A 26190-nucleotide genomic window follows, 5' to 3' on the forward strand; every position below is an offset into this window, starting at 1 on the left:
AAGTACAGATATTAAATACAGACATTATTATGCAAATAGAGTTATAACCTTAAAATAGGTAGTTTATTAGTTTAAAAAAACAAATTCGTATATACTACTTTCTATATGTCAGGTGGAAACACTGGTGGTGTAGTGGCTAAGTGATATGGCTTGCACTCCTTAGAATCCCTATGGGATAGTTCTATATGGCCACTATGAGTCAGAATCAACTCAACAGCAACGGGTTTGATTTTTTGGTTTATATGTCAGGTACCAGTTAAGCACCTACATAAACATTAATTTATTTAATCTGTATAGCAACCCTCTGTGGTAGATATATTATGATTTTCATTTTACAAATGAAGAAACTGAGGCACAGAAAGGTTAACTTACTTAAGGCCACATACATGACTAGGAAAAGCTGGAGACAAGCCTAGGCAGTTGGCTCCTGAGTCAAAGCTCAACCATTATACAGTAAAACCTGTGAAAGCCAGAACATGTGTAAGGTGGAAACCTGTCAGAGAAGGAAAACTAAATAAAATGAGTGACAGAAAAGTAATAAGACTGCACCCTGTCAAAGGCAGAAAACTTTCGAGACCTGGAAAAACAAGGTAATCCATCGAGTTCTGGCTCTCACAGGATTCAGTGTACCTTCCTACCTCACACTAAGAATACAATTGCTGACTCTCGATTAACCATTGTTGGTCAGTGCTATGAATCTCTTAAATTTTCATTTTTATAGAATCTTCTGGAAACCCAGGTGGTGTAGTGGTTAATAACTATGGCTGCTAACCAAAAAGTTAGCAGTTCAAATCCACCAGGCCTTCCTTGACAACCATATGGGGCAGTTCTACTCTGTCCTATGGGCTTGCTATGATGGCAACAGGTTTGGTTTGGTTATATAACATTTAACCATTTTCATTAGTTTGTACTCTCATCTCCTAGGTAAGTAGGAAAGACAGTAATAACCATGCACTAAGCCTCAGGGAAGTTAGTCTCAGTGGCATTCCTGAGGTCATGTCAAAGCAAAGATTTGAATCCTAGTCCTATCATGATATTCTTGAATATGAGGGTGACCTAGGTAACTGTGAACTGTGATCTGGTTAATCCCCAAAGTGTTTCCAATGAGATGGGTGAGGTCCCTCTCTTTTCATTCTTACTCTGTTGCATACGCATCCTTCTTAAAACAAAAGGAAACAAAAGCAAAGAGGAAATTAATAATAAATAATAGCCACAAAGAAGTGATTTTGTGGTAAGTTAAGTAAGTCTTGTCTGTTTTCAGGAAACCACACAACTTATCACCTCTCTTCTCCTTTTCCTCCTCTTCTTTTCCTAATGGTCATTCCATTAGAAGGAGGAAGAACTTTTATGGAGGATGATAGTATTATTTGTGAGGTGGTGCAGACTTTTCCTACCCCATTAGCAGCCAGTTGGATTGCTTGGGTCATTATCCATCGGATGGTGATTAAGTAACAATTTATCAGTTCAATCAAAATGATTAGATAAACTGAAATCACTACCTGATTAAACAGGCACTCACCACCAATTTGATTCCAGGCTGTGTCATTTATTTCCCTCCTTGCAATCAATCATCTACTGCATTTGTACTTAACACATTGTTTGGAATTACTCATTATTCAACAAATATTGAAAAAAAAGCCTACTATATATATTTTGCTAGGTTTCCTTATTGAGAATCATTATGCCTTGTTGCTTACATAATTCAGAAATAACTTCCATCTGATTAATCCCTTTATGTTTTTGTTGGCACGTCCTATAAATATACGCAAAGCTAAAGGCTTATTTTGCTATGACTTTAAGAAGAGGGTAAAGAATAAGTCATGTTGGCTCTGAGAACAGGAAATCTCTGGGCACATAATAATAGTCAACCTGTTGCTGTTGTTAGGTGCTGTTGAATCGATTATGACTCATACTGACCCCATGTGACAGAGTAGATCTGCCCCCATGGCTGTACTTTTTACTGGATCAGATTGCCAGGTCTTTCTCCCATGGAGTGACTGAGGTTTCAACTGCCAACCTTTTGGTTAGCAGCTCAGCTCTTAACGATTGTGCCACCAGGGCTCCTTAATATTTCACCTAAACTGAAAAAAAAAAAAAAAAAAAACCCAAGCCTATCGCCATGGAGTCGATTCCGACTCATAGGGACCCCTGTAGAACAGAGTAGAACTGCCTCATAGGGTTTCCAAGGCTGTGATCTTTACGGAAGTAGACTGTGACATCTTTCCCCCGTGGAGCGGCTGGTAGGTTCAAACCACCGAACTTTCGGTTAGCAGCTGAGCACTTAACCACTGTGGTACTTATAAAATTTTTTAATTGCTTTGAAAATTTACTTTCAGGTTTTATGTTACAGGATCAGATTACTTTTATTAAATAAGGTTTCATTGAGGGCCCTCATAGTTTGAACAGATATAAGAGTAGCTGTTTTGGTTAATGTTTGAGGAGCGAGATCAGTAGCCCTGCTTTCTCTGGTCTCTCCCTCATCCCCTGTGGTGGTTTCTAAAATACCATGTACCTCAGAATGCAGCTGGAAAAAGAGTGAAGCCATCTAGAGAATTCAGAATAAAGCACAACAATGATTCATCCCTGAATTAGTTTTCTTAATGAAAATGTTTTTAAAATTGGTCTGATTATTAGTACCTTTCTCTCAGTGCAGTGATGAACATTTATCAACAATTTACCTTTGGATAACTCCATGCGAAATGCTGAATAAAGCAAATTAAGCAAATGTAGTTTCGATCTTATTGATGCCTGCAGTGTAATCTAGATAGTGTACAGTTACATTTCAGAGCATCACAGGCATGTGCCAAGCTCAGTCACCATCAGCTTCACACTTTGGGCTCGATACTTTCAGGACACTTTATGTGTATATTATCTCATTTAAACCTTAGTGATGATTTATGAGACAACTAGGTGAAGTATTGCGGATGTACGGATGGAAGTATGCTGAGCCTAACACTCTTGGCCCTGGGTCTGACCGTCTTGGCACACTTTGGAGCATTTTTCCAGTGAGATGATTCTTTCCCTTGCTGAGCTGAAAATAAGAACAATGAACCTCTATTGGCTCAGGTGCTGTGACTGCCATCAATTCCTAAGAAAGCATAGACTCTGGAAAGAAAGACTGGTTTTCATTGGCACTCTGTTAGTTTCTTAACTGTATGTTTCTTCGATTTGGTTTCCCGCTAATAAGGGGGACTATGCACGCTACTCAACTACCTGACATGGCAAGAGGCCAGCATATTGAAATTGTAGCTGTGGTTCTGGGCTGCTTGTTTCCTGTAGAATCTTGGAGCACATCCCTGAAAATGGATGGGGCTGGTTCCTGTACACGGGGTGGTTCCCTCTGCTGTGCTTCAGTTGTGGCTCTCTACCAGAGAAGCATATTTTTCTGCAGGGAAATAGGAGGGTTTTCCCTTTCCTCACTGGCTGCCCAAAGTCTAAAAGTATTGAATTCCTCTCCAGTAGTCCAAAGGGAAGAGAGTGTCTATCCTCTCTTTGCTTCCATAATATAAGAATTGAGTATACTTTTTTTTTATACTGTCGCTAAATGATTAGTCAGCTTATCACTGCACTGAAGACCCAGAGTTTACCTTTGAAAAAGTTCTCCTAAATGAAGTAGTTTATATGTATACCACATACATGCACACTACCCACACACATGCATGCATAGAATCTCAGTTTTTCACAACGCTCTATGAATAGTTTAATCGACCCATGAGCTGTGAGGAAAAATTTAGGAAATTGAAATTGTTTACTTCAAAGGATGAGATTTGAAAATAAAAGAGGAGTTCCATAAATAACTAAAAGGAACTTTATTCTCTTTGTCCTAAAACGAGCTACTCTGTCTGAAAATGGCCACTTGCAATCACAGCTTGCCATTACCAAAACTACTCCTGAGGTAGGGGCATTATCCAAGGGCAAATACCACTCTGCTATCGGCATTTGGAAACCCTGGTGGTGTAGTGGTTAAATGCTACGGCTGGTAACAAAAAAACGGTTGGCAGTTCAAATCCACCAGGTGCCCCTTGGAAACTCTAGGGGCAGTTCTACTCTGTCCTATATGGTCGCTATGAGTAAGAATTGACTCAGTGGCAATGGGTTTGGTCTTTTCTTTTAATTGGCATTTACCTGGAGACAGATGAACAACACTTTCTTCCAGCAGAACGCAGTCAGTCAAGAATTATCTCTAGGTAAAACCATAACATGCCTCGTCCTTTGATAGTTATGGGGGGCAGGTGTGGAGCACAAAGGAAAAGTTAACAATAGGCCCTGCTCCCACAGAATTTAACTGCATATTAAAGAGTCAGTATTAACACAATCAGATGTAGTTTCAGAACAAAAACATATAATTACAAGCTAGGTAATGTGGTACTGACTGTGAATAACAGCTGAGCTCAGCAAAGGAAGGAATCAGTGAAGGCAGGGAAGTTATAGAATGTTTCATGAGAAAGAAGAGACTTAAGCTGGTCCTTGCTGGGGGAGTTGATTTAAAAACAAATGCTTCCCAACTTAGGCTTACCAGTAGGGCTAAGGAGCCCCAAGTACTATCAACTATTTTTCTAAATAGGGCTGGGATCAGAAAGAAAGCATTGCCTGCTTCAGAAGCTGAACATTCTCGTAGAACTCAGGATTGGCTCCGCGGCAACAGGTTACACAGTTCATGGAAACCAGAGATATTTTGCCAACTTTCTCATGAGGTGCGGCTGGGGGGTAGGAGGGAGGGAGTATTCTCAACACTTTTCTGTGCTTCAGTGATTCATACTTTATGATAAAGACAGCACCTTCTGTGGGCTAGGTACGTTTAACTTCTCAAAATACACTCCCGTGAAGTATCAGTTCAGCAGTACACAATTGTAAAGTTAAATGGCATAAAACTACTTTTTAAAGAGTGCCTGGGCTTGCTAAAAGGCGATGTAAAGGTTTATGACATTTTAATTCAAGTGAGAATTGAGTTGGTAGGATTATAGGAGCAAGTGCTACAAGTCAGGGAAATCTGGAGTTCAGCTTCTTTGGTTGTCTGCAATGTGTCTGGACCCAGGAATTTCTTAATTTCATTGTCAGAGTTTTGTGTCAGTAAAATAGATACAGTGGTTATTGTTATATAGAAAGAATGATATTTCTAAACTTTGACCCGTATTCTTTCTCCAACGATTATGAAACCAGGTACGCACATAGGAACAAAACAAAACCCATTGCCGTCCAGTCGATTCCAGCTCATAGCCACCCTATAGGACCAAGTAGAAGTGCCCCATAGAGTTTCCAAGGAGCACCTGGTGGATTTAAACTGTAGACCTTTTGGTTAGCAGCCCTAGCTCCTAACCACTACGCCACCAGGGTTTCCTCATACACACATATACACTTATATTTGTACACACACATATACTTATTTATTAAATTGCCAGATACTTACCATGGCCAAGCATATAAAAGGTATCACACTAGAATTAGACTAGAACTGGAGTTTTCTGAAGAACCATACATTTCCATCTGTGGTATTCTGAATGAACATGGCCAGAGAGTTTGCCCCGTAGGCTACATGTAAGGGTCAGCAGATGTAGTGGGAACAGTCTTTGGAAACAGACCTGGGTTTGTTGTCACCATTGTTACATATGATTAGTTTGGTCTTGGAGAAATTATTTATAATGTTATAACATTAGAAAGATATATTAATACTACTAAATCACTACATTGCTTAAAAAAGGAGAAGGGGATCTCTTCAAGTACTTGCCATATGCTAGTCACTGTGGTAAGTATTTTACATACATAGCTGACTGCTAACCAAAAGGTTGGCAGTTCAAATCCACCAATGCTCCTTGGAAACACTGTGGGGCAGTTCTACTCTGTTTCATAGCGTTGTTTTGAGGCCGAATCGACTCGACAGCAACGGGCTAGTGAAAAAGCATTGAACGCATTGCCTGGCATGTAGGAGATACTTAGTACAAATTAATTCCCCTTCTGTTTGCAAATGATTTCATTCTGAACATCTAAATGTGGAAAAATATAGATGGCTTTGTACTAAGTAGGTAAAAATTGAATTATCTTAAGATTCAAGGCGATTTTTGCTGTAGGGAGCCGAACACAATTATAGTATTTGCTTAACTGCAAGAGCCTGTTAAATTTTTAATCCTCCCGGGGTTGTGTTTATCCAGGGTGATGCCATTTTGGGTGCAAATCAGAAGCAGCTGCAGCCCTTATTTACAATTTAAATATAGTATTAATCCTATAGCACCTCAATGTGGAATTCATTATCTTTCTGTTCTGTGTTTTTCAAGTGTGAAAAGTGGGTTTATGATTTTTTTGATGGCTACCAATTTAATTTTTTTTCAAAGAAAAAGGCCTTTTTACAAAGTCTTTATAAATCTCCCCAGGTACTGGGCCTAGCCTCTTCCTGCATATTCATGGAATGCATGGGCATTCTTTGCTGTCTTTCTGTGGTTGTCAAGGAAACCCCCAGTTCTCTACACAGGGATTACATTCTTTTTTCCTAATAGCTCTTAGATCATTCATTTGTGCAACGAATAAAAAATATTCATGTGTCCAGACAGTGTTTAGAACATTTTGGAGCGAGGAGTGCAGCTAGACGGAGAGGTGTGGCTGGTAAGAGGAGCCCTTGGAATAAATGAAAGGGAAAAGAAATGCTCTCTAAAGTTTCATTAAAATAGAGAAAGCTGAAAAAGCTGAAAGTTTTATGTTTTTACGAAGACATTGCTTACTTTTCGTCAGTTAAAAAAAAAAGATTACAACATTAAACTTCAGTAAGCCCAGTTTGTGAAACTGAGAAACAGTTGGTTATTAAGAGGTGGCATTGATAGAACCATTCCAAGAATGGGGCCCTGGTTGGAGGTGGGTGGGGGTGAATGTATTTTAGTGAAAACTGTAGTATATATATGTGTGTGTATATATATATACTTTTTTTCATTTGTATCAAAGTACTTGGAATTTTTCACCATGTAATTGAAGTGACAGAAAATGTAAAATATTCTTTTGTCCTAGGGCCTCATGTGGACCATTGAGAACAGATTTTATTGCGTTAAAAAATGATCTTTATAGAGACAGTGTCATTACTACACTTTTCGAATATGAATCAGAAGGGTTAATACCCAATCTTGGCAAAAAGAAGGATATGATTTTTCTTAAAAGAATGATATGCTTTTTTGGAGGAAAATAAATTGTGGTGAACCTTCTAAGTACTTGCTAGAATTATTGAAGTAATGTTGAAAGTGTTTCTCCGTAAATAATTTAAAGTGTAAATAACCAAACCAACGAAACCCATTGCCGTCAAGTTGATTCTGACTCATAGAGACCCTAAAGGACAGAGTAGAACTGCCCCGCAGGGTTTCCAAGGAGCACCTGGTGGAGTCGAACTGCCAACCTTTTGGCTAGCAGCCCTAGCTCTTAACCACTACGCCACCAGTGTTTCCTAAAGTCTAAATAAAAAACCCAACCCAGTGCCGTCGACATAGTAGGACATGGTAATTTCTGGAGTGGGAGGAAAAGTTTAACAGTATTTCAGCATCTAGTCTATGAAAATTACTTGCTGTATTGTGTCCATGTAGCACACACCAACTTGTTTGTATGCATGTATAATCAGTGCACAGTACTGTGACTAGGTCCTAATGACTCCGTCTTTTTTGTTTGTAGCATAGTGTTCCTGGTGTCTCGTACACACGAAACCCATTGCCACTGAGTTGCTTCTGACTCATGGTGACCACGTGTGTTACAGAGTTGAACTGCTCCTTAGGATTTTCTTGGCTGGAATATTTATGGAAGCAGATTGTCAGGCCTTCCTTCTGTGGCACAGCTGGGTGGGTTTGAATAGTCAACCGTAAGGTTAGCAGTCGAGTGCAAACCATTTGTACACCACCCAGGGAAGAACCTTGGTGTCTCTCAAGGGCTGTTTTAGTTGCTTTGGGCATTTGCTGTATGTTATAGATTTCTGAAAATTTTGGTTTTTCTGAGTTGAGAAACAGCAAAGAAAAGGCCATCTATTAATATATATTTCTGGTAGAGTCTGAAGGAATATAGTGTAACTATAATTTGCACAATGTTGAACTCTTCTATTGCTCTTCTGTATAGAGGAGCCCATCTTACTCTCTGCAGATAAAACATTCCCTGTCTATTTCTGCACCCTACTCCCAGGAAACATTTTAGAGCTTTGTTGAAATGCAGCCATTCAATCAAGCTATTAGATGGCTGGGGAAAAAATAACAGAATTTATGACTTAGTTGGTCAGGCAATTTAAATAATGAGCAAGAGAATTACATGTTGTTGTTGCTGGTTGCCATTGAGCTGATTCTGGCAACCCCATGTGTGCAGAGTAAAATGGCTCCACAGGGTTTCCAAGGCTGTGACCTTTCAGAAGTAGGTTGCCAGGCCTATCTTCCAAGGCTACTCTGGGTGGGTTTGAACTGCCAAACTTTCAGCTAGTAGTTGATGGTTTTTAACCATGTGCACCACTCAGACACTTCTAAGAGAGTACGTGATAAAGAAAAACTTCTTGCTTGGTAAAAGGAAAAACAGAAGCTAATTTGAAGTACAAGATAAGAAGCATCTTTAGCAGGTCAGGTCTCAGATTTGGTCTCAGAGAAAATTCAGGGCATTCATACCCTCATTGAGCAACCACTCAGTTTACCTTGGAGTGTCCAGACCTATCTTACCATGACCCAGCCTGGCCGACCGCCCGTGATGCTGTTCTGTGCTGTGGACTGAGGAGCACCAGGACATCTCCTGGCACATCAATATTGCCCATGCTGCTTCTCAACCTTGGCTACACATCCGAAGCCCCTAGGAGCCTCCAAATAAAAATACACGCCTCCCCATCCCCCACCAGACTACTTAAGTCTGAATTTCTGGTGGTGATATATTGGAGGACTGAGGACTTTAACTGGGTTACTTATAAATGGGTGGGTAATGTTCAAAAGAAGGAACGCTGGTGGCACAGATGTTAAGTGCTAGGCCACCAACCTAAAGGTTGATGGTTCGAACACACCTGCTGCTCTGCGGGAGAAAGATGTGGCAGAATGCTTCCATAAAGATTACAGCCTTGGAAACTCTATAGGACCGTTCTACTCTGTTCTATAGGGTCACTATGAGTCAGAATCAACTTGTTGACAACAGGTAACGTTCAAAGTGGGATTTATGAGGCATTCCAAGTTGGGGCCAGATTGTTCTTCTTGAACCAAAGTCTGAGGTGGAAATGAGGGTGATATTGAGATAGGGACATGGTTTGATGGACTCCGATGCAGAGAGTGATAACAGAGAACTGAAAGAAGCGATGATGTGAGGCCACTTAATTGAGCTGTTTGAATACCTTGTTGAAGAGGCCAGGTTGAAAAGGCGACGAGAAACTTTCAAGTTTTGAACAAAGAAAGGAGTGACGTGATTAAGAATAAAATGGTGTTTGATAAAGTTTAGCTTAGTAGCTATAATTTTAAGGCCTTAGAAAAGAAACACACACACATACACACTTATGTATGAGGGGCATTTGTTTTACTTTAGCCAAACTTTTATTTATTTTATTTTGTTGTTGAGAATATACACAGCAACATACACCAGTTCAACCCTTTCTACGTGTACAATTCAGTGACATGGATTCCATTCTTTGAGTTGGGCAACCATTCTCATCTTCCTTGTCTGAATTGTTCCTCTGCCATTAACATAAACTCACTGCCCCCTAACGTTCTTATCTAGTCTTTAGAATTGCTGTTATCACTTTGATCCCATATAAATCTTAAAAGAGCATAATACCCAAGGCAGACATTCTTTACTAGTTAGGCTAAGCTATTGTTTGGTTTTAAGACTTCAGGGAATATTTTTGGTTTAAGTTTTAAAAATTATCTCACGGTAATAGTTTCAGGGGTTCATCCAGCCCCCATGGCTCCAGAAAGTCTAGCATCCATAAAAATTTGGAATTCTGTTCTGCATTTCCCCCTTTTGATCAGGATACTTCTATAGAATCTTTGATCAAAATGTTCAGTAATGGTATCTAGAGATCATCCAGTTCTTCTGGCCTCATGGCAAAGGAGGCACTTGTTCATAAAGAAAACTTCTATTTTTAATTCCTTGATTTTGACCAAAATACATCTCTGAGTGCTAGGCTATCTGGTAATATCTTCATAAGAAAAAGTTTTTATGATATTGGAGAAATAAAATGAAAAGATAATAAAAGTATTGCCCTATAGTTGGTTTCCGTTAATTTGCTCTGCTTTTGATCCTTTAAAAAACATTTAGAAACTCAAATAATCTGACTTCCCTCTTTTTCATATAATCCTTTATCTTATTGTTCAAAAATGCTTCAAAAAAACAAAAAACCAAACCCAGTGCAGTCGAATTGATCCTGACTCATAGCGACCCTATAGGACAGAGTAGAAGTGCCCCACAGAGTTTCCAAGGAGTGCCTGGAGGATTCGAACTGTCGACCCTTTGGTTGGCAGCATAGCACTTAACCACTACGCCACCAGGGCTTCCAAAAATGCTTGAAGGTCCCCAAATTAGTTAATTATGCTCTCTAGGAAAGCCCTTACTCTTTACAAATTGGAGGTTTTGAAGTCCCTTGGGCCTTTCCTATAGGCATGAAGAGCCCACATGCCATGATATCTTTTCAAGTGCACTTAGATCAGATGACTGTATCTCAACACCTTCTTTCCACTTTTCACTTTTAAGAAACAGCATTATGAGAGGATTAGCTGAAGTTGCGAAAACAGCTGATTCCCATTTATCATCTCCATAACATGTCTGTTTCTTAAAAGCGAGGTCATCAGTTATGTTTGTATTGTTTATACACACGTATGTTATGAGTATAAAATTTATGAATTGAGAAATATTGGACTCCTTGCTCAGTATGAGAAGGCAGCCAGTATAAGATAGCATGCTTGAGTGGGACCACAAATGGACTTCGGCTAGCAGAGCTAATAGGGAAATATGGTTCACAGGACCCAGTATTGATCTCTAGATTTTTAGTTCCGTATATCTCTTATCTCCTGGGGGATTGATTATTGATGTAAAATATCAAATGATTTTCTATTATTACAATAATTAAGGATGCAAAAACATCTGACAAGATTTGGAAAAGATATCTGTGTATCTTCATTACTGATGTGATTTTTTTTTTTTTTTAACACACTGGATATACCTTATCAAAGAGTTGACACCATTTTTAATTTCTCAAATTTTGAAAATGTTTGGTATTTTAGAATTTCTGAGGAAATTTGGTTGAGATTGATATTAGGTGTTTTTTGTTCGCTTTTCCTTTTTTTTGCTTCATATACTGTCAGCATTTTATTTTCATTAAGAATATTAAAGGTGAATAAAAGTGAAGCATTAATTTCTTTTTGGTTATTGGATGTATATGTATGTGTCAGAAAACTTTAACATCTTATAGGACTTCAAGCTTTTTCTATTTAAGTTCAAGAGGTATTTCTTAAGCCCTTTGGTATGGCAGTCTATTATATTTTTAAAATAAGGAAACAAAATCTTTTTTGTTACACATTAAAATGAAATATATTTTAATAAAGAAATGTGATCCTTATACATCTTTGCTGAGTAAAAAATTGGTATGCACTTACATTTAATTAAAAGCTCTTAAACTTAAATTGTAAAATTCCCTAAAGAGAACATGAACTTTAACCAGGTGCCTATGCATCTTAGCAACTATGTTTTGTGTCTGTTAACAGTATGACTGGAAGACTTGTGCTATGTCTACAAAGCTCTGCCATGAAGTACTAAAAAATACTTGGTGAATAATTTGAGGTCAGCTAGCAATAAAGCTTTGTATGAAATGCCATTAAAAAACCTATTAACCATGCTACTAGTATATTCAAGTCAAGCTGTTAAAATATATTCATATAAACATAGAAAAGATTATACACACACTGTGTAGAGTTCTGTGGTCTGACTCCTGAAATCCAAATAAAAGTTATGTTACCCTAGAATACAATTCAAAAATAGAGCAGTCTTTTATAAGGACTTGTTCACCTAAAAGTGTGGAACATTTAATACTCCATTGGGTTGTTCTGTTGGTACAATATAGACCAGTTATAATTTTGGAACGAGATACCTACTTTCACAATAGCACAGGTACCCCCCACCACACCCCACAAGGAAACTTTTCTGGTTTGCAATAATTATAGCCTTTGCAACTTTTTAATAATCTGTGTGGTAGATGGGGGTGGAAACAGGAAAGGGGGATGAGGAGGTAATTTTAGAGGCTGAATCAACAAAGAGAAGCAAGTGGGAATGTGGGTGAGACGTGAGGTGATGGTGACAGGAGTGTGGGGTGGCCAGAAGGAATTATCTATAGTAAAGAGATTTCATACCCCCCATCCAGGCCATTTTAAAAGCCTGGGAACAAGCCTAACCACAGTGAGAGAATAAAATGTAGATTGAGTTGCAGACAATCTGTTCGTAGGAAAATTTAACTTCATAGTCCTAGGTAATTAACATTTCCCCTATCCCTGAACTGATATTAAGAAACCCAGTAATAACAATGGATAATAATGGGTAAAAAAAAAAAAAAAAAGTAGTTGCTTATTCCTTTCAGCAAAAGCAAACAAAATAATTTCAACTCTCATTTCATATCCTGGTTTCATTTAAGAAATCCTATTTAGTAGAAAAATTCTATTAATAATTATGAAAATGAACACTTTAATATAGTTTCTTCACAGTTTTTTTTTCTTGTGCTTTAAATGAAAGTTTATAGTTCTAGTTTCTCATTCAAAAATTTATACACACCTTGTTATGTGATCCTAGTTGCTATCCCTATAATGTGACAGCACACTCCCCTTTCTACCCTGGATTTCCTGTGTCCATTCAACTAGTTCCTGTCCCTTTCTGCCTTCTCATCTTGCCTCCGGACAGGAGGGAGCTTCCCATTTAGTCTCTTGTATCTACTTGAACTAAGAAGCACACTCTTCACGAGTATCATTTTATGTCTTATAGTCCAATCTAATCTTTGTCTAAAGAGTTGGCTTCGGGAATGGTTTTAGTTCTGGGTTAACGGAGAGTCCGGGAGTCAATCACTTTTTTATAATGTGCCAATAATTCTTTGGTCATTGCTGGCTTCATGGTCGTATAGGAAGCGTAAGATGAAACAGCTTGAAATGTTTCTAGACTTTCAATGATTTTGAAGGCAAGTCAGATCAGATATTGGGAAGTGGGTGAAGAAAGGAATCAGTCTGAATTTAATGATTGGTACATTTGCAATATGCACACTCAGGAATTTCCTTTTAAAATAGGGAGAAAAGAGTTTAGTAAGGCCAGTTCTCTAACCTATTGGAAAGAGCGTTAGAGAGAGAGAGAGAAGAAACTTGGAAGTCTTAAGACTCTAGAAAGTTGGTAAGCAAGTGTCAGCCAGAGGGTCTGATACATAATAGGCACTTAGTAAATTTTGTGTAATCACTGGGGTCCTGGGGAGATAGTAAGGTTATGGTAGCATGCATAGTTATGGTAGTGCATTTAATTTTTGTGCAAAAGGCAAGATGAAGTAGAGCTATGTGGGGAAGTATATGCAAAGGTCATATTTTTGCTATGTGTGCATTGCTGTGATTGAAATATTGTGATAGTCATTTAAGTTAGAAAATGGAATATACTGCATCTAACAGTTGAGTCTTTCAGTAAAATATTCTGATATGGTATGGTAAAATATTCTAAAATGCTAAACGTCCTCAAAGATTTATGAACAACAGGAAAGGTTTGAGTTCTTTATCCAATGAGTGGAAAAAGGACTAAAAGAATTCTATGATTTGTTCATTGGCGCTAAAAGGACCGTCTAGAAAGTGAATGTCCAAGTATTTTATTAATAGAATTGATAGTTGATAAAGTCAGTGAAATTGTATAAATTGCTTATTTACAATCAAAGTCCTTCTTTGTTTTCTTTCCCAGAAAACATTTTATTTTAAATTATTCATTCCTTTGTAAGATATTTACTTGCGTGCCATAAACATTCATCAGCTCCTTTGACACACTGACACACACCTTAGTGTCTTCGCTCCTTCTGCTTTTCTTTACCCCACCTTCTTCTGAGGCATCAACATAATACTTGATTTCTATCTACAGTTATTCACTAAGAAGATCACGGGCTATATTTACATCAGCTTTATTGTTTTAAAAGTAATGAATTTACTTACAAACCAATAAAAATCTAAAATAGTAATGAGTGGTTTTACCCTATTCTCAGTCTACCAAAACAAAACAAAAAAAACCCACTGCCGTCGAGTTGATTCATAAATATATAATATCGAGCCAATATTTTCTTATTTATCTTCATGTTTGGCTAGAGAAGCCTAACTAAATATCTAATTTTAACTCTACTATTTTAAAAAAGGCACAAAATGTGGTGGGGATTCTTTATATGCTTAAAATTGACCATGTGTTTGATTTAAAATTGTTTCTGTGTTTCAGTGAAAGACATTGTGGCACTAAATAGACAGATGTGAATTTAGTGTAATTGTGTGTGATGCTTCTTAATACTGAATTCTAGTTTTACTTATACCAAATAAAACAAAGTAAAAAGATTGTACGTAAAGTGACAGCAGAAACTGTTTAGGATATGCACATTTTTTTGGAGTTCCAGTTATATCCCATGAAGTTGTACAGAATAGTATAAATAAATCTGCTTTAATTCAAGTATACTTAAATAGTATTAGCAATAAGAGATAACTTGATTTGATGATTTGATAAAATTATTGATATTTCAAGAGATTCATTAGTGCAAAAAGCATTTAAAATGTATTCTTTCGTGTAATTTAAACATTTTCTGCATGTAAGACTTCCACCAGAACTATATTAAGAAGGTGAAATTTTCTGAAGATTTTATTTTGTCATCTATAAGATCACAGCAACAATTGCAGTGCTGTAATACTGGACCAACTTTTCTTTTTAATTTGTATTTTAAAAAGTAAGATATTTAGTCATTTTCTTGAAGTGGGCAATATTTGCAACATCTATGGCAGAAATTATCTGGGTTCATTTCATGTTTTTATGGTATACTAGAGTTATGCATTGATCTAACTTCTCTGTATGGTAGAAATATTCTTCATTTGTTTGAATACCCCTAAGTCTTTGTCAAAAGGCTGAATGTATGAGGTGGAATGGAAAGGGGATATAATAAATGAACTATAATGTGTGAAAGTTAAATAAGAAGGACATCTAGTTAGGGTAAAAGTATCCCAGCCCTATACAAATAGTGTTTATTTAGATAATTTAGTGGGAATATGGTGTGAGATATGAATATGGTGAGAGAAGTTTTCTTTTTTTATTAGAGTAAAAGGAATAAATGTAAATATAGTATATGTCTTCAAGTTGCATGAAAGTCTTATGGTTTTTGTTTTTCAAATTTAAAAACCTAGGAGGAGCTTCTGTAGAGTTTATATTGATAGTTCATATGCTTCTATGTTTATGTTGACACAGAATCGACTAGGATACAAGCCATACTGGTTCCTCATCAATGGGGTTGTTTTCTTTTCTGATGTATTAGTAAATACTAGATATTGATACATACCTACATAGAAGGAAGCTGCCTCTTAAACAGGAGCAATTCATGAGAAAACTACTCTTTCTCCTCTAAGATGGGGTTCTGTCATAATAATTCCTCCTATAAACTTATCAGTTTCACCCTAAGCATGTGTTGCATGGATGGGGGATGGGCTGCAAAGTAATTCTGTGACAGTATTTCTGGAGGTGGAAGGGAAGGACAGTGCATAATCCTCCATACCTCTCTTTGTTTTCTCCATGGGTCAGTTGATACACAGGTGCCATTTTGCACTACTGTGTCCCTGTGAGGTTCTTTGGTAGCAGGACCCTCTCCTAGGCCAACCAATGGCCACTACAATGAGTGTGAGGGTCCAGATCTTCCTTCTTTTTAGTGCCCATGTTGAGGAGCTTTGCTGGTGTATTTCTAGTGGAAGAAAAGTCAATTGGCTTAGTAGTTGGTGCCCTATGGCAGTTTACACTCTAGGGAATGTTCTGATGATAAATGCTATTTGAAGTATGCTAGACGTGTCTCCTGAACTTCCCTTGGAGAAAATACAAATATCAAGAACTGTGAATGACCCAATCCAGGTGACCTCCCACAAAGAATAAAGGTGTAAAGACCCTTGCTTTCTGGTTCTTTCCATTAAGCTATCCCTGCACAGAGCAATCCCATCCAGGGCTTCCTGCTCTTGTGTAAGGGGTATGACTGCAGCTGTGGCTTCTCCACAGCTTCTGCCTAACTGCTACAGTGCATGGGGTTGTCACTGCATTGTGAAAACACTGTAAAGAAGCCTCTCTTGTTACTGAAAATATTACTCTTCCAAAAACAGTGTTCTCTAGTACAGATTTTGACAAAAGGCCAGAAGGGTTCTCTTCTCATTTTCTTATTGAATAGTGGTTTCTAAGTATTCCCTTACATTCAGGGACAATAATCAATTACTTGTTCTGTTTGATCCAATGAAATGATCACGGTTAAAATATATATATATATATATATTTTTTCATTTCACACAAAGATGAGTTCCCATGTCCAGATTACAATGTATATGTGATTTCTCATTTCATTTTAAGGGCTTTGTTGCTTTCGTTAAACCTTAACCTTAAATTGGATTTATTAGATTTATTTATTTTTCCTATTGTTAATATAACAGCAGATTCGAAGACTGAGAATCATGTGTGAAGGGTAACTGCACTTAATGTGAAAAAAATTTGCATCCTTTGGGTGTGTGATTGTGGTCAGCCTTGCTATCGGTATCTTCTGTAGTACACTGCCAAATCTTCTATTTAAGTATTGTGAAAACTCTTTGTTTTTTTCAGGTCGAATGAGTGATTTGAGTGTAATTGGTCATCCAATAGATTCAGAATCTAAAGAAGAACCTTGTAGTGAAGAAACAGAACCAGAACACGATCTAATTGCTGAAATTTTACCTGAGTTAATTGAAATGGCTATATACCCCAGTGAAGAAGATGAAGAGGAAGAGGAAGACTGTGCAAATGCTACTGATGTAACAACCACCCCATCAGTGCAGTACATAAATGGGAAGCACCTAGTCACCACTGTGCCCAAGGACCAAGAAGCTGCAGAAGCTAGGCGTGGCCAGTTTGAGAGTGTTGCACCTTCTCAAAAAATCTCTCACAGCCATCCGTTTGTAATAGCTGAAACTGAATTGACTCCTGCAGTGCAACCAGATGAGTCTAAAGAATCTAAATCACTTGAAATTACATGGAAGCCTGAAACTTACCCTGAAACACCAGAGCGCTTTTCCAGTGGTGAGCATGATGTTTTCCCCACAGTCCAATTCCATGAGGTAGAAGCCACAGAGGGGGCAGACTCAGTCACAGAGAGAAGTCCTGAACTTGATCATCTGATACATAAAAATACTGAAGAGTCTTCAGGAAATGATGCCATTGACCAAGAATCTCAGAAAGTGGTCTTTTCAAAGGCTACAGAAGTAACACTTGGTGAGGAGGTAGAAAAAATTACTTCTATCACATATGCTCCAAGCATAGTCCCAAGTTCTGTGTCAGCATATGTTTCAGAAGAATCAGTTACCCTAACAGAAAATCCACAGCCTGCTGATGCATTCTCCACCATAGAAAGCTGGGTAGAAGTAACTCCTAGACATGTTGGAGAGCTTTTAGGGACTCCTTCTTCAATTCTAATGCCAGAAGGCTCTGGGGAAGGAGAAGAGGAAATTAAAATGTTCACTGTGGTAGCTGATTTATCACACAGAAATACTACAAATACAGAAGGTACTTTAGGTACTAGCAAGATGATCACGGAAAGGCTTTTTGATGTTCCTGTAACTACCATTTATTCTGTTTCTGAACAGCCTTCTGCAGAAATAGTGCCTACCAAATTTCTAAGTGAAACAGACACATCTGAATGGGTTTTTAGTACATCTCTTGAGGGAAAGAAAAAGAAAGATGAGGAGGAAACTCCAGGTACAGCTTCTACAACTGAGAAACATTCACCCACACAGAGATCAGATCAATTAATTTTACCCTCTGAATTAGAAAGTTCAAATGAAACTACATTTAGTGATTCAGTATCTACTACTAGGAAAAGTACTACGTCCTTGACAACATCCACACCGTCTGAAAGGGAAATGACAAGTTTTACTCTCTTTACAGAAACAAATGGTTTAGACAATTCAGGAGCACAGGTCACTGAGCACAGCAGTAGTAGTCAACCTGAGGTTCAGAAAGGGCTGACCACTGTTCCAAGTATTCCTGTCTCCCTCTTTATAGAGCAGGGCTCTGGAGATGCTGCTGCTGATCCAGAAACCACCACTGTTTCTTCATTTTCATTAAATTTAGAGTCTGATATTCAAACCAAAAAGGAAGCAGCTAGTACTTTGTCTTCCCACGTGGAAAATACATTCCGTTTTGAGCCAACAGGATTTATTTTGAGCACTGTAATGGATAGACAAGTGGCTGAAATTATAAGCCAAACATCCAAGGAAAACTTGATTTCAGAGGTGTCAGGAGAGCCAAGTCATGGGGAAGAAATAAGGGGCTTTCCTACAGATTTTCCTTTGGAGGAAGATTTCAGTGGTGAATTTAGAGAATACTTGACAGTATCTCCTCCAATAACAAAAGAAGAAACAATTATAATGGAAGGCTCTGGAGATACAGTGTTAATGGATACTAAAACCTCACCCTCTGCAGTACCTACTTCAGATCATGCTAATCACGTGCCTCACCCAGAAGGACCTAATAACACCACGGTCAGCACTTCAGCATCCCCTTGGGAAGAGTTCACAGCCTTAGCTGAGGGCTCAGGAGAGCAACTGGTCTCAGTCAGCAGTTCTGTGGATCAAGTGCTTCCCAGTGTCATGGGAAAAGTTTCTGGTATAGATTTCCCATTTACTGGCCAAGAGTTGGGAGAAATGGGAGCTACCACTGCAGCTGATAAAAGACTCACCATTTCACCAACAGCAGAAGCTGAAGATGTTGAATCTCCAACAGAAAAGGGGGAAGTAATAGTTGGTGGCACAATTTCAGTAGACTTTCCCCAAACTTTGGAGCCAGCCAAATTATGGTCCAGTCAAGTCAACCTTGTAAGACAAGAAATTGAAAACAAAACAGCATCAGAAGAAAAGATTAAAGAACAAACATCCTTTGGATCTCCTCAAAGCTCTGTTGTACCAGAACAAATCATTTTTGATTCACAAACATCTTCTGAAACTGAGCCCCCAACAACAGATTCTGTACTAACAACAAAGAAAACTTATAGTGATGACAATGAAATGGAGGAGAAAGTCATTCCCTTAGTACACATGGCTACTTCAGATCCAGGTACAAAGGGCTTGGAACCATACACTGCTGTCCCTGAAGCTACTGAGAAATCACACTTTTTCTTAGCTACTGCTTCAGTGACTGAATCTGTACCATCCGAAAGTGTAGTTATGGATTCATCAGTCAAAATGGAGGAAAGTATAAAACCCTTTCCCAAAGATGTGAGACCGACCATTAAAGAGTCAGATACTGATCTCTTATTCTCTGGACTGGGATCAGGAGAAGAAGTTTTACCTACCGTAGCTATAGTATCAGTGAATTTTACTGAAATGGAACAAATCATTAGCGCATTACATCCCCAGACCTCTCAAGTGGAAAATTTAGGAACAAGGGTCTCAAGTGTTGTAACTGAAGACTATGAGGGAATGGAAAATGTAACAAATGAAGTTAAGCCACTTATTTCCAAAACCGATAGTACCTCTGAAAGCAGTCCAGCAACATCCAGCTCGACCTTAACGGGAATTTTCAGCGATACCAGAGCAGGAGGACCCACTGCGGCACCCCTCTCCCTCCCCACAGACACTGAACATCCTCAAAAGCAGACTGTCAGCTGGGCAGAAGAACTCCAGACCAGTAAAGCACAAACTCTGACTGAACAAGTTTCCAACGAGACTTCTTCAACAGCAGAAACTAAAGAAACGGCAACCTCTTCTGGTTTTCTGGCTAGAACTTACAGCCTCGAAATGGCCAAAGGTTTTGTTACATCAGCACCAAAACCATCTGAATTGTTTTATGAACATTCTGGAGAGGGATCTGGGGAATTAGGTACTGTTGATTTAGTCCACACTTCTGGAACTACTCAGGCAACCAGGCAAGGAAGCACCACATTTGTTTCAAATAGATTCCTGGAAGAACACCCTGAGGTTTCTAGTGCTAAAGCTGTTACTGATGATGGATTCCCAACTGTTTCAGTAGTGCCTTCTCCTCATTCAGAGCAGAATGAAAGCTCCCCTGATCCAACTAGCACACCATCAAATACAATGCTCTATGAGAGGTCCACAGAGAGCGCTACAAGTAGTTTCCCAGACAGTTTCAGAGGATTTGAGGATTCCACCTTAAAGCCTGACAGGAGAAAAGCCACAGAAAATATTATTATAGACCTGGACAAAGAGGACAAGGATTTAATATTGACAATTACAGAGAGTACTATCCTGGAAATTCTACCTGAGCTGACATCAGATAAAAATACTATCATAGATATTGATCACACTAAACCTGTATATGAAGACATCCTTGGAATGCAAACAGACACAGATCCAGAGCTACCAGCAGGACCACATGGCAATAATGAAGAAAGCTCTCAAGTTCAAGAGGAATATGGTGCAGCGGTTAACCATTCTTTAATCAAAGAAAAACTGGAGGGTTCTGGTGACACTCTTCTGGCTAGCTATACTCAGGCAACACATAACGAATCAATGGCTCCTGAAGACAGGAGCCAATTAGATCACATGGGTTTTATCTTCACAACAGAGATCCCTGTCCTTAGCACAGCAACAGAATTAGAGACTTTACTTCCCACAGCAGCATCCCTGCCCATTCCTAGCCAATCTGCCACTATAAATCCAGAGATTGAAGAGCCCAAAATTGAAACTAAAACCCTGGATGACATTTTTGAATCAAGCACTTTGTCTGATGGTCAAGCTATCGCAGACCAAAGTGAAATAATATCAACATTGGGCCAGTTGGAAAGAACACAGAAGGAGTATGAAGAAAAGAAATATGTAGGCCCTTCATTTCAGCCAGAATTCTCTTCAGGAGCCGGGGAGACACTGATAGATCATACGCCGGATGTAAGTATTGGTACTATCCATCTTATGGCTCACAGTTTAACAGAGGCACCTACAGTGGTGGAAGCATCCAACCCCCCAGGTTATACTGATACAACGTTAGCAGCTTCAGCATTTGCAAAGTTATCCTCTCAGACACCATCATCTCCAGTCACTATCTACTCAGGCAGCGGAGCCTCTGAACACACAGAGGATCTCGAGACAAGTGCTTTGCCAGGTACGGGTGTGGAAACATCTCAAATGTCCTCAGGAGATTCTGCCAAGGAAGCTTATGCAAATATTGAAGCAACTTTCAAACCATCACTTGAAAAATACTTTCACGCAACTGAGCCTCCATCCTCATCTCCCAACACAGAATTAGAACTTTCAGAAGTTGAAAGTAAACCTAAGTCATTAGAGGAAAGGGAAGCTTCTCCCACAGAACTAATTGCTGAGGAAAGGTTTGAGGTTCACCAAGACTCCAAAAACAAAACCAGTGTTCAGCTTTCTGGAGAAACAGTCAAGGAGTTTCTCAGTATTAGAACGCCTGAAACTGGAACTGTTGTCACAGCTGCAGGTGAAATTAAATTAGAAAGTGCTTCACAGTGGCCACATTCCACTTCTGCTCCTGCGACTGAGGGGATCGAGACAGGTGTGGTACCTCAGCCCAGCCCACAAACTTCTGAGAAGCCCACCGTTCCTTCTTCTCTGGAAATAAACCCTGAAACACAAGCAGCTTTGAGCAGAGGGGAGTATTCCACAGTAACAGCATCAGAACAGCAAGTTTCAGCCAGAATTCTTGACTCTAATAATCAGGCAACAGTAAGCACTGCGGAGTTAAATACTGAGCTAGCCACACCATCATTTTCCCTTTTGGAAACTTCTAATGAAAGTGATTTCCTGATTGGCATTAATGAAGAGTCAGTGGAAGGCACAGCAGTCTATTTACCAGGTAAGGCCACAATATTTATAAAGCTGTTTCTAAACCTGGAAACAGTTGCTTAGTTCTAACATATGTGTATATATTTTTATTGTGATGTTAAATCAATGTAGATTTTCATATTGTTCACATAACCACAGGTCAGGCCACAGTATTAAGCCTATAATGAGATGCAGCGAAAGTAAGTATAGATTATTTCTAAGCTTTAAATATATACTTCAAATTTTTCTGGGTTTTAAAAACGACATACAGTTGTAACATAAAAAATAAAATTATTAATGGTGTAAAAATTTAATTTGTTTTTACTCATAACTAAAATATTGCTGTATTGCTATATGTTCTGTAGTTATGCATCTTAGTTTTAAAAACAAACAAAAAATACTGAGTATTTTTCCCCCCTTTTTTAATCTCCCCCGATGGGCGTGATTGTGGCAATATCAAAATCTGTCAGGTTTTGAAAACGTGAGATTAGTAAGTAGCTGCTTACTATGTTTTGCAGAGTTTGCGCGATATCAGTTGTCTGTTCATACTTTCGTGTAAATTCTTTGCTTCAGATAGTCCACATAGTCTTATAACATAGTGCCTAGCCATAGTAGGTATCCATTCAGTGAACATTCATGTTCTGCCTGTGGAGGGAAGGTTTCTGCGTATCTACTGAATGTACAGAAAGCACAAATTTGATACTGCTTCATATAGACCATCTTATTTGATCTTTACAAAAAATCTGCAAAGCACATATTATTATTCCCATTTAAAAGATTAGGATGTGGAGATTCAGAGAGGTGCAGTAACTTGCCTAAGGATGCACAGCCATATAGTAGTAAATGCGGAATTTAATCCAGATCAACTTGGCTATGAAATCCATGTTCTTTAGTGGAAAGAGCTGCTTTCTAATATACTCTTTAAAAAGCAACTGAGATTTGATGATATGTAAACCAGAGATTTGGGGATATTTACTTTGTAGAATTTATTTTCCTGTTAACCTAGCCTGAGAATATGGAGAAGTTGGCTTTATTGTGTTTCCAAGGAAAGTTATTATTTAAGTAACAATGTTAGTGGACTTGACATGTCGACATCATCACCTAGCTGCTACCAAGAAAAGGAAAAAAAAAGAATACTTTAAGGGTAGTGGTGATTGAAAATGTACTTTTAATTTTAATGAATATATTTTACAGCATGACTATAGTTAGAATTATTCTTCTGATTAGGTCAAAATTATTTTTTGTGTCTCTAATACTTCATTTTGATGTGTTTCAGGTAGAGTAAAATAGTCATAAAAGTAATTTTTTTTTTTTTATAAATAGCTTGAAGTATATTATGAATGAAGTTTACCAAAGATGGTTTACATTGGAATTTTTTTTTTATTGTTCTTGTTGCTCTATATTTAATCTGTAAATGATAATCAAATAGTCTGGCCAATATTCACTCTTTTGTAATTTAGTTGAAATATAATTCAGGTTGGTAAAATGTGATATAGAAATAGTTGGTAACAACAATTAAATATATAGAGAAAGGAATACATGTATACCAGTTATCCAGTCCACAGTGTTTACAAAGAATTTGTGTTTTTTTATTCATTGCAGGGAAAAAAAAAAAAGCCTCTTTAGTTTCATTCAGTAAACAGAAACTAATATTGGGTTGCCTGGTCTATCTGTTGCAGATGCAGTTTTCAGAGGTTAATACAAACTGTTTAGGGAAGGATACAGTTCAGGAAAACAAAGCTTTTCTCCTAATCTGGACTACTTCAAGTCCACAAAAAGGCCCAGTTTCTTGCCAAGCCCTTGTCTCACACACTCAGACTCGCGTCTAGTGTCTGTGGTGGGAATAGTAACAGTATTTCATGTTTGTGTGGCACATTACAGTTTCACCAAGCACTTTCACATAAGTATCATTTGGATTTTGCATGGAGGGTAATGTATAGATAGGTTGTTGACTGCAGCCTCGTTGCTAGGCAGTGGCATTTCAAACGGAGAAAGATAAAAAATAAAATGACTGTTTTGGGAACTATAAGAGTCTTAGAAAATTTGGGGTAGTTTTTAGAAAAGCAAGGGTAAGCATCTGAATTAACCTAACTTTAACACGAACCCCCAACGTGTGAATGTATATCTATCAAGTCTTTCTAATAGTTCAGAATTTACTTAACACTCAGAAAGTTTGAGTTTGACTTCCCAGTGTGGGAAAGGCTCAGTTATCTCCTACAGAAATAACTCGTTTGTTCTAATACCCCTTAAGTTAATGTTGCATAACTAGTTAGATATCTTCTTTGCATGGGCAATTATTTAAAGGCTTCAGGACTTAAGATTCCTGAAAATATGGTTGTATTCCATATATAATCTATTTCCTTTCAATTATTTTGTGAAACTTTTAACTCTCATTTGGACTCTTGAATATTTGGGAACTTAAGCAACGCTGACAAAGTATGCAAACAATAAATACAAGCTATTCGTGTCAATACAACTATCCAAATAATCCCACAGAATAAACCAAGTGCTTCAAATTGTATCAAACCGTTTGCATTTAAGAAATCTATTTCAGACCGTTCTTGTCGTGAGTTTACGTCTTTAGCCTTTATCTGCTAGGAGTGTCAATTTTATTTGTGTTTTAATAAGAAAATGTTAAGAAAACTTTGGGGTTTCATTTTCGGCAAGGTTTTGTATTTGGGTTTGTTTTGATACAGTAGAGTTTAATCCACATGTTGCTTTTTTTCAAGTATAGTTTAAAGGAGTACATTTGGAACGTGTTTTTGGAAAAGCATGTTCATGTAGCAGAAGAGACTACAGTGCACACTTTCGAAGAAAAACAGTTTCTGAGCATTAAGTGGTAAAAGGCAAAAATAATTCAAATGATGGTAACAAGCCAGTCTGCTAAAAAGAATGCATGTTTTGTGTTCCCAGCCATTTCACATGAACTAACCCCATTTAAAAGAATACATTTTCCATTCACTGTGCACATATGTGTAACCATTTTTGACTAAAATCAATTGCCATTATCATGCCAACTAAATCTGCTGTAGAGTATATTAGTTGCCAGATATAGTACAAAATATTGTTTAAAAAGAATGCTGATTGAATCCCAGAAATGAATAGATGCAATTGTAACAATTAGCTGTAATGCCAAGAAACACTCCAGAGAGTAAAGCTCATGTTAATTTTTGTGTGTAGCCTCTCTAAATTGCTATGGTAAAGCTTATATGATGGTAGCAGTAAGTGGCATTTTGTTTTTGCTAAAATATGTTGAAACCTTAGTGATGAGCCTGATCACTTTTCTTATTTTCCTGAACATCGTAGGATCTGATCGTTGCAAAACGAACCCATGCCTTAATGGAGGCACCTGCTATCCTACTGACACTGCCTATGTGTGCACCTGTGTGCCAGGATACAGTGGAGACCAGTGTGAACTTGGTAAGGTGTTCTTGGCTGAAAGTAGGTGATTCTTTTCCAGATTGCGTATATAGTGCTTGAATCAATCAGAGGAGTGCAGGGAAGCACAGGTGTAGATGAATTATCTGCTAACGAATGAAGTTAAGGCCTAAGAGTAATTTAATTAGGAGCCAAAAAGGGGGAACAGCTGTTTACTGAATTCTGTGATTATACACAAGCTTCAATGAGGCTGGAAACCCTGGTGGTATAGCGGTTAAGTGCTACGGCTGCTAACCAAAGGGTCGGCAGCTCAAATCCACCAGGCACTCCTTAGAAGCGCTATGGGATAGTCCTGGAGGGCCGCTATGAGTCCGAATCGACTCGACAGCACTCGGTTTGGTTTTTCTTGGTCAGTGAGGCTTACTGAGGCCAGCCATTTCTTTTTGTGGATTTACAGGTAGGTTTTACAGATGTAAAGATACGTAAATGTTAACAAAAAGATTGAATCTATAGCCCGAATCTGCATAACAGTAAATGATCAAGTTAAAGAAAACCTTTTTTCCCAGAATGCTATATTCAAAAATTAAGGAATTTAGTTGTTAAGTTTTGGGATAACTTGTTCCTCTGTGGAATGGGCTAAAAATCCTTCTCTGGGCCTCCTCAGTGGCCAGATGCACCTCTACCGCAAGGACGTCTGGGGCTTGTCTTCCTCCCTTCTTTTGAGTCCCAAAGAATATAATGAGCTGTTTACTAAATCAGTTCCTTTTATGCCCATATTCTTGTTAAGGCTTTCTCTTTTTCCTGTCTTTTTTTTTTTTTTCAAATAAAGGCCCAGTTTTGATGTGAGAAAATCTGTGAG

At 38.2% G+C, this 26190-nt stretch overlaps 1 protein-coding gene across 2 annotated transcripts in view; it reads left to right on the top strand.

Moving 5' to 3' along the window:
- The window catches only part of VCAN (versican), a 119140-nt gene that overhangs the window by 56793 nt on the left and 36157 nt on the right, over positions 1-26190 (top strand). For both annotated transcript variants that reach the window (XM_049867084.1, XM_049867085.1), the window contains 2 exons: positions 16783-21984; positions 25260-25373. In XM_049867084.1, coding sequence (XP_049723041.1) covers positions 16783-21984; positions 25260-25373 — 5316 coding nt within the window. The remainder of the gene's footprint in view (positions 1-16782; positions 21985-25259; positions 25374-26190) is intronic.

The sequence above is a fragment of the Elephas maximus genome, chromosome 2, assembly GCF_024166365.1.
Source record: "Elephas maximus indicus isolate mEleMax1 chromosome 2, mEleMax1 primary haplotype, whole genome shotgun sequence".
In the NCBI taxonomy this organism is placed as follows: domain Eukaryota; kingdom Metazoa; phylum Chordata; class Mammalia; order Proboscidea; family Elephantidae; genus Elephas; species Elephas maximus.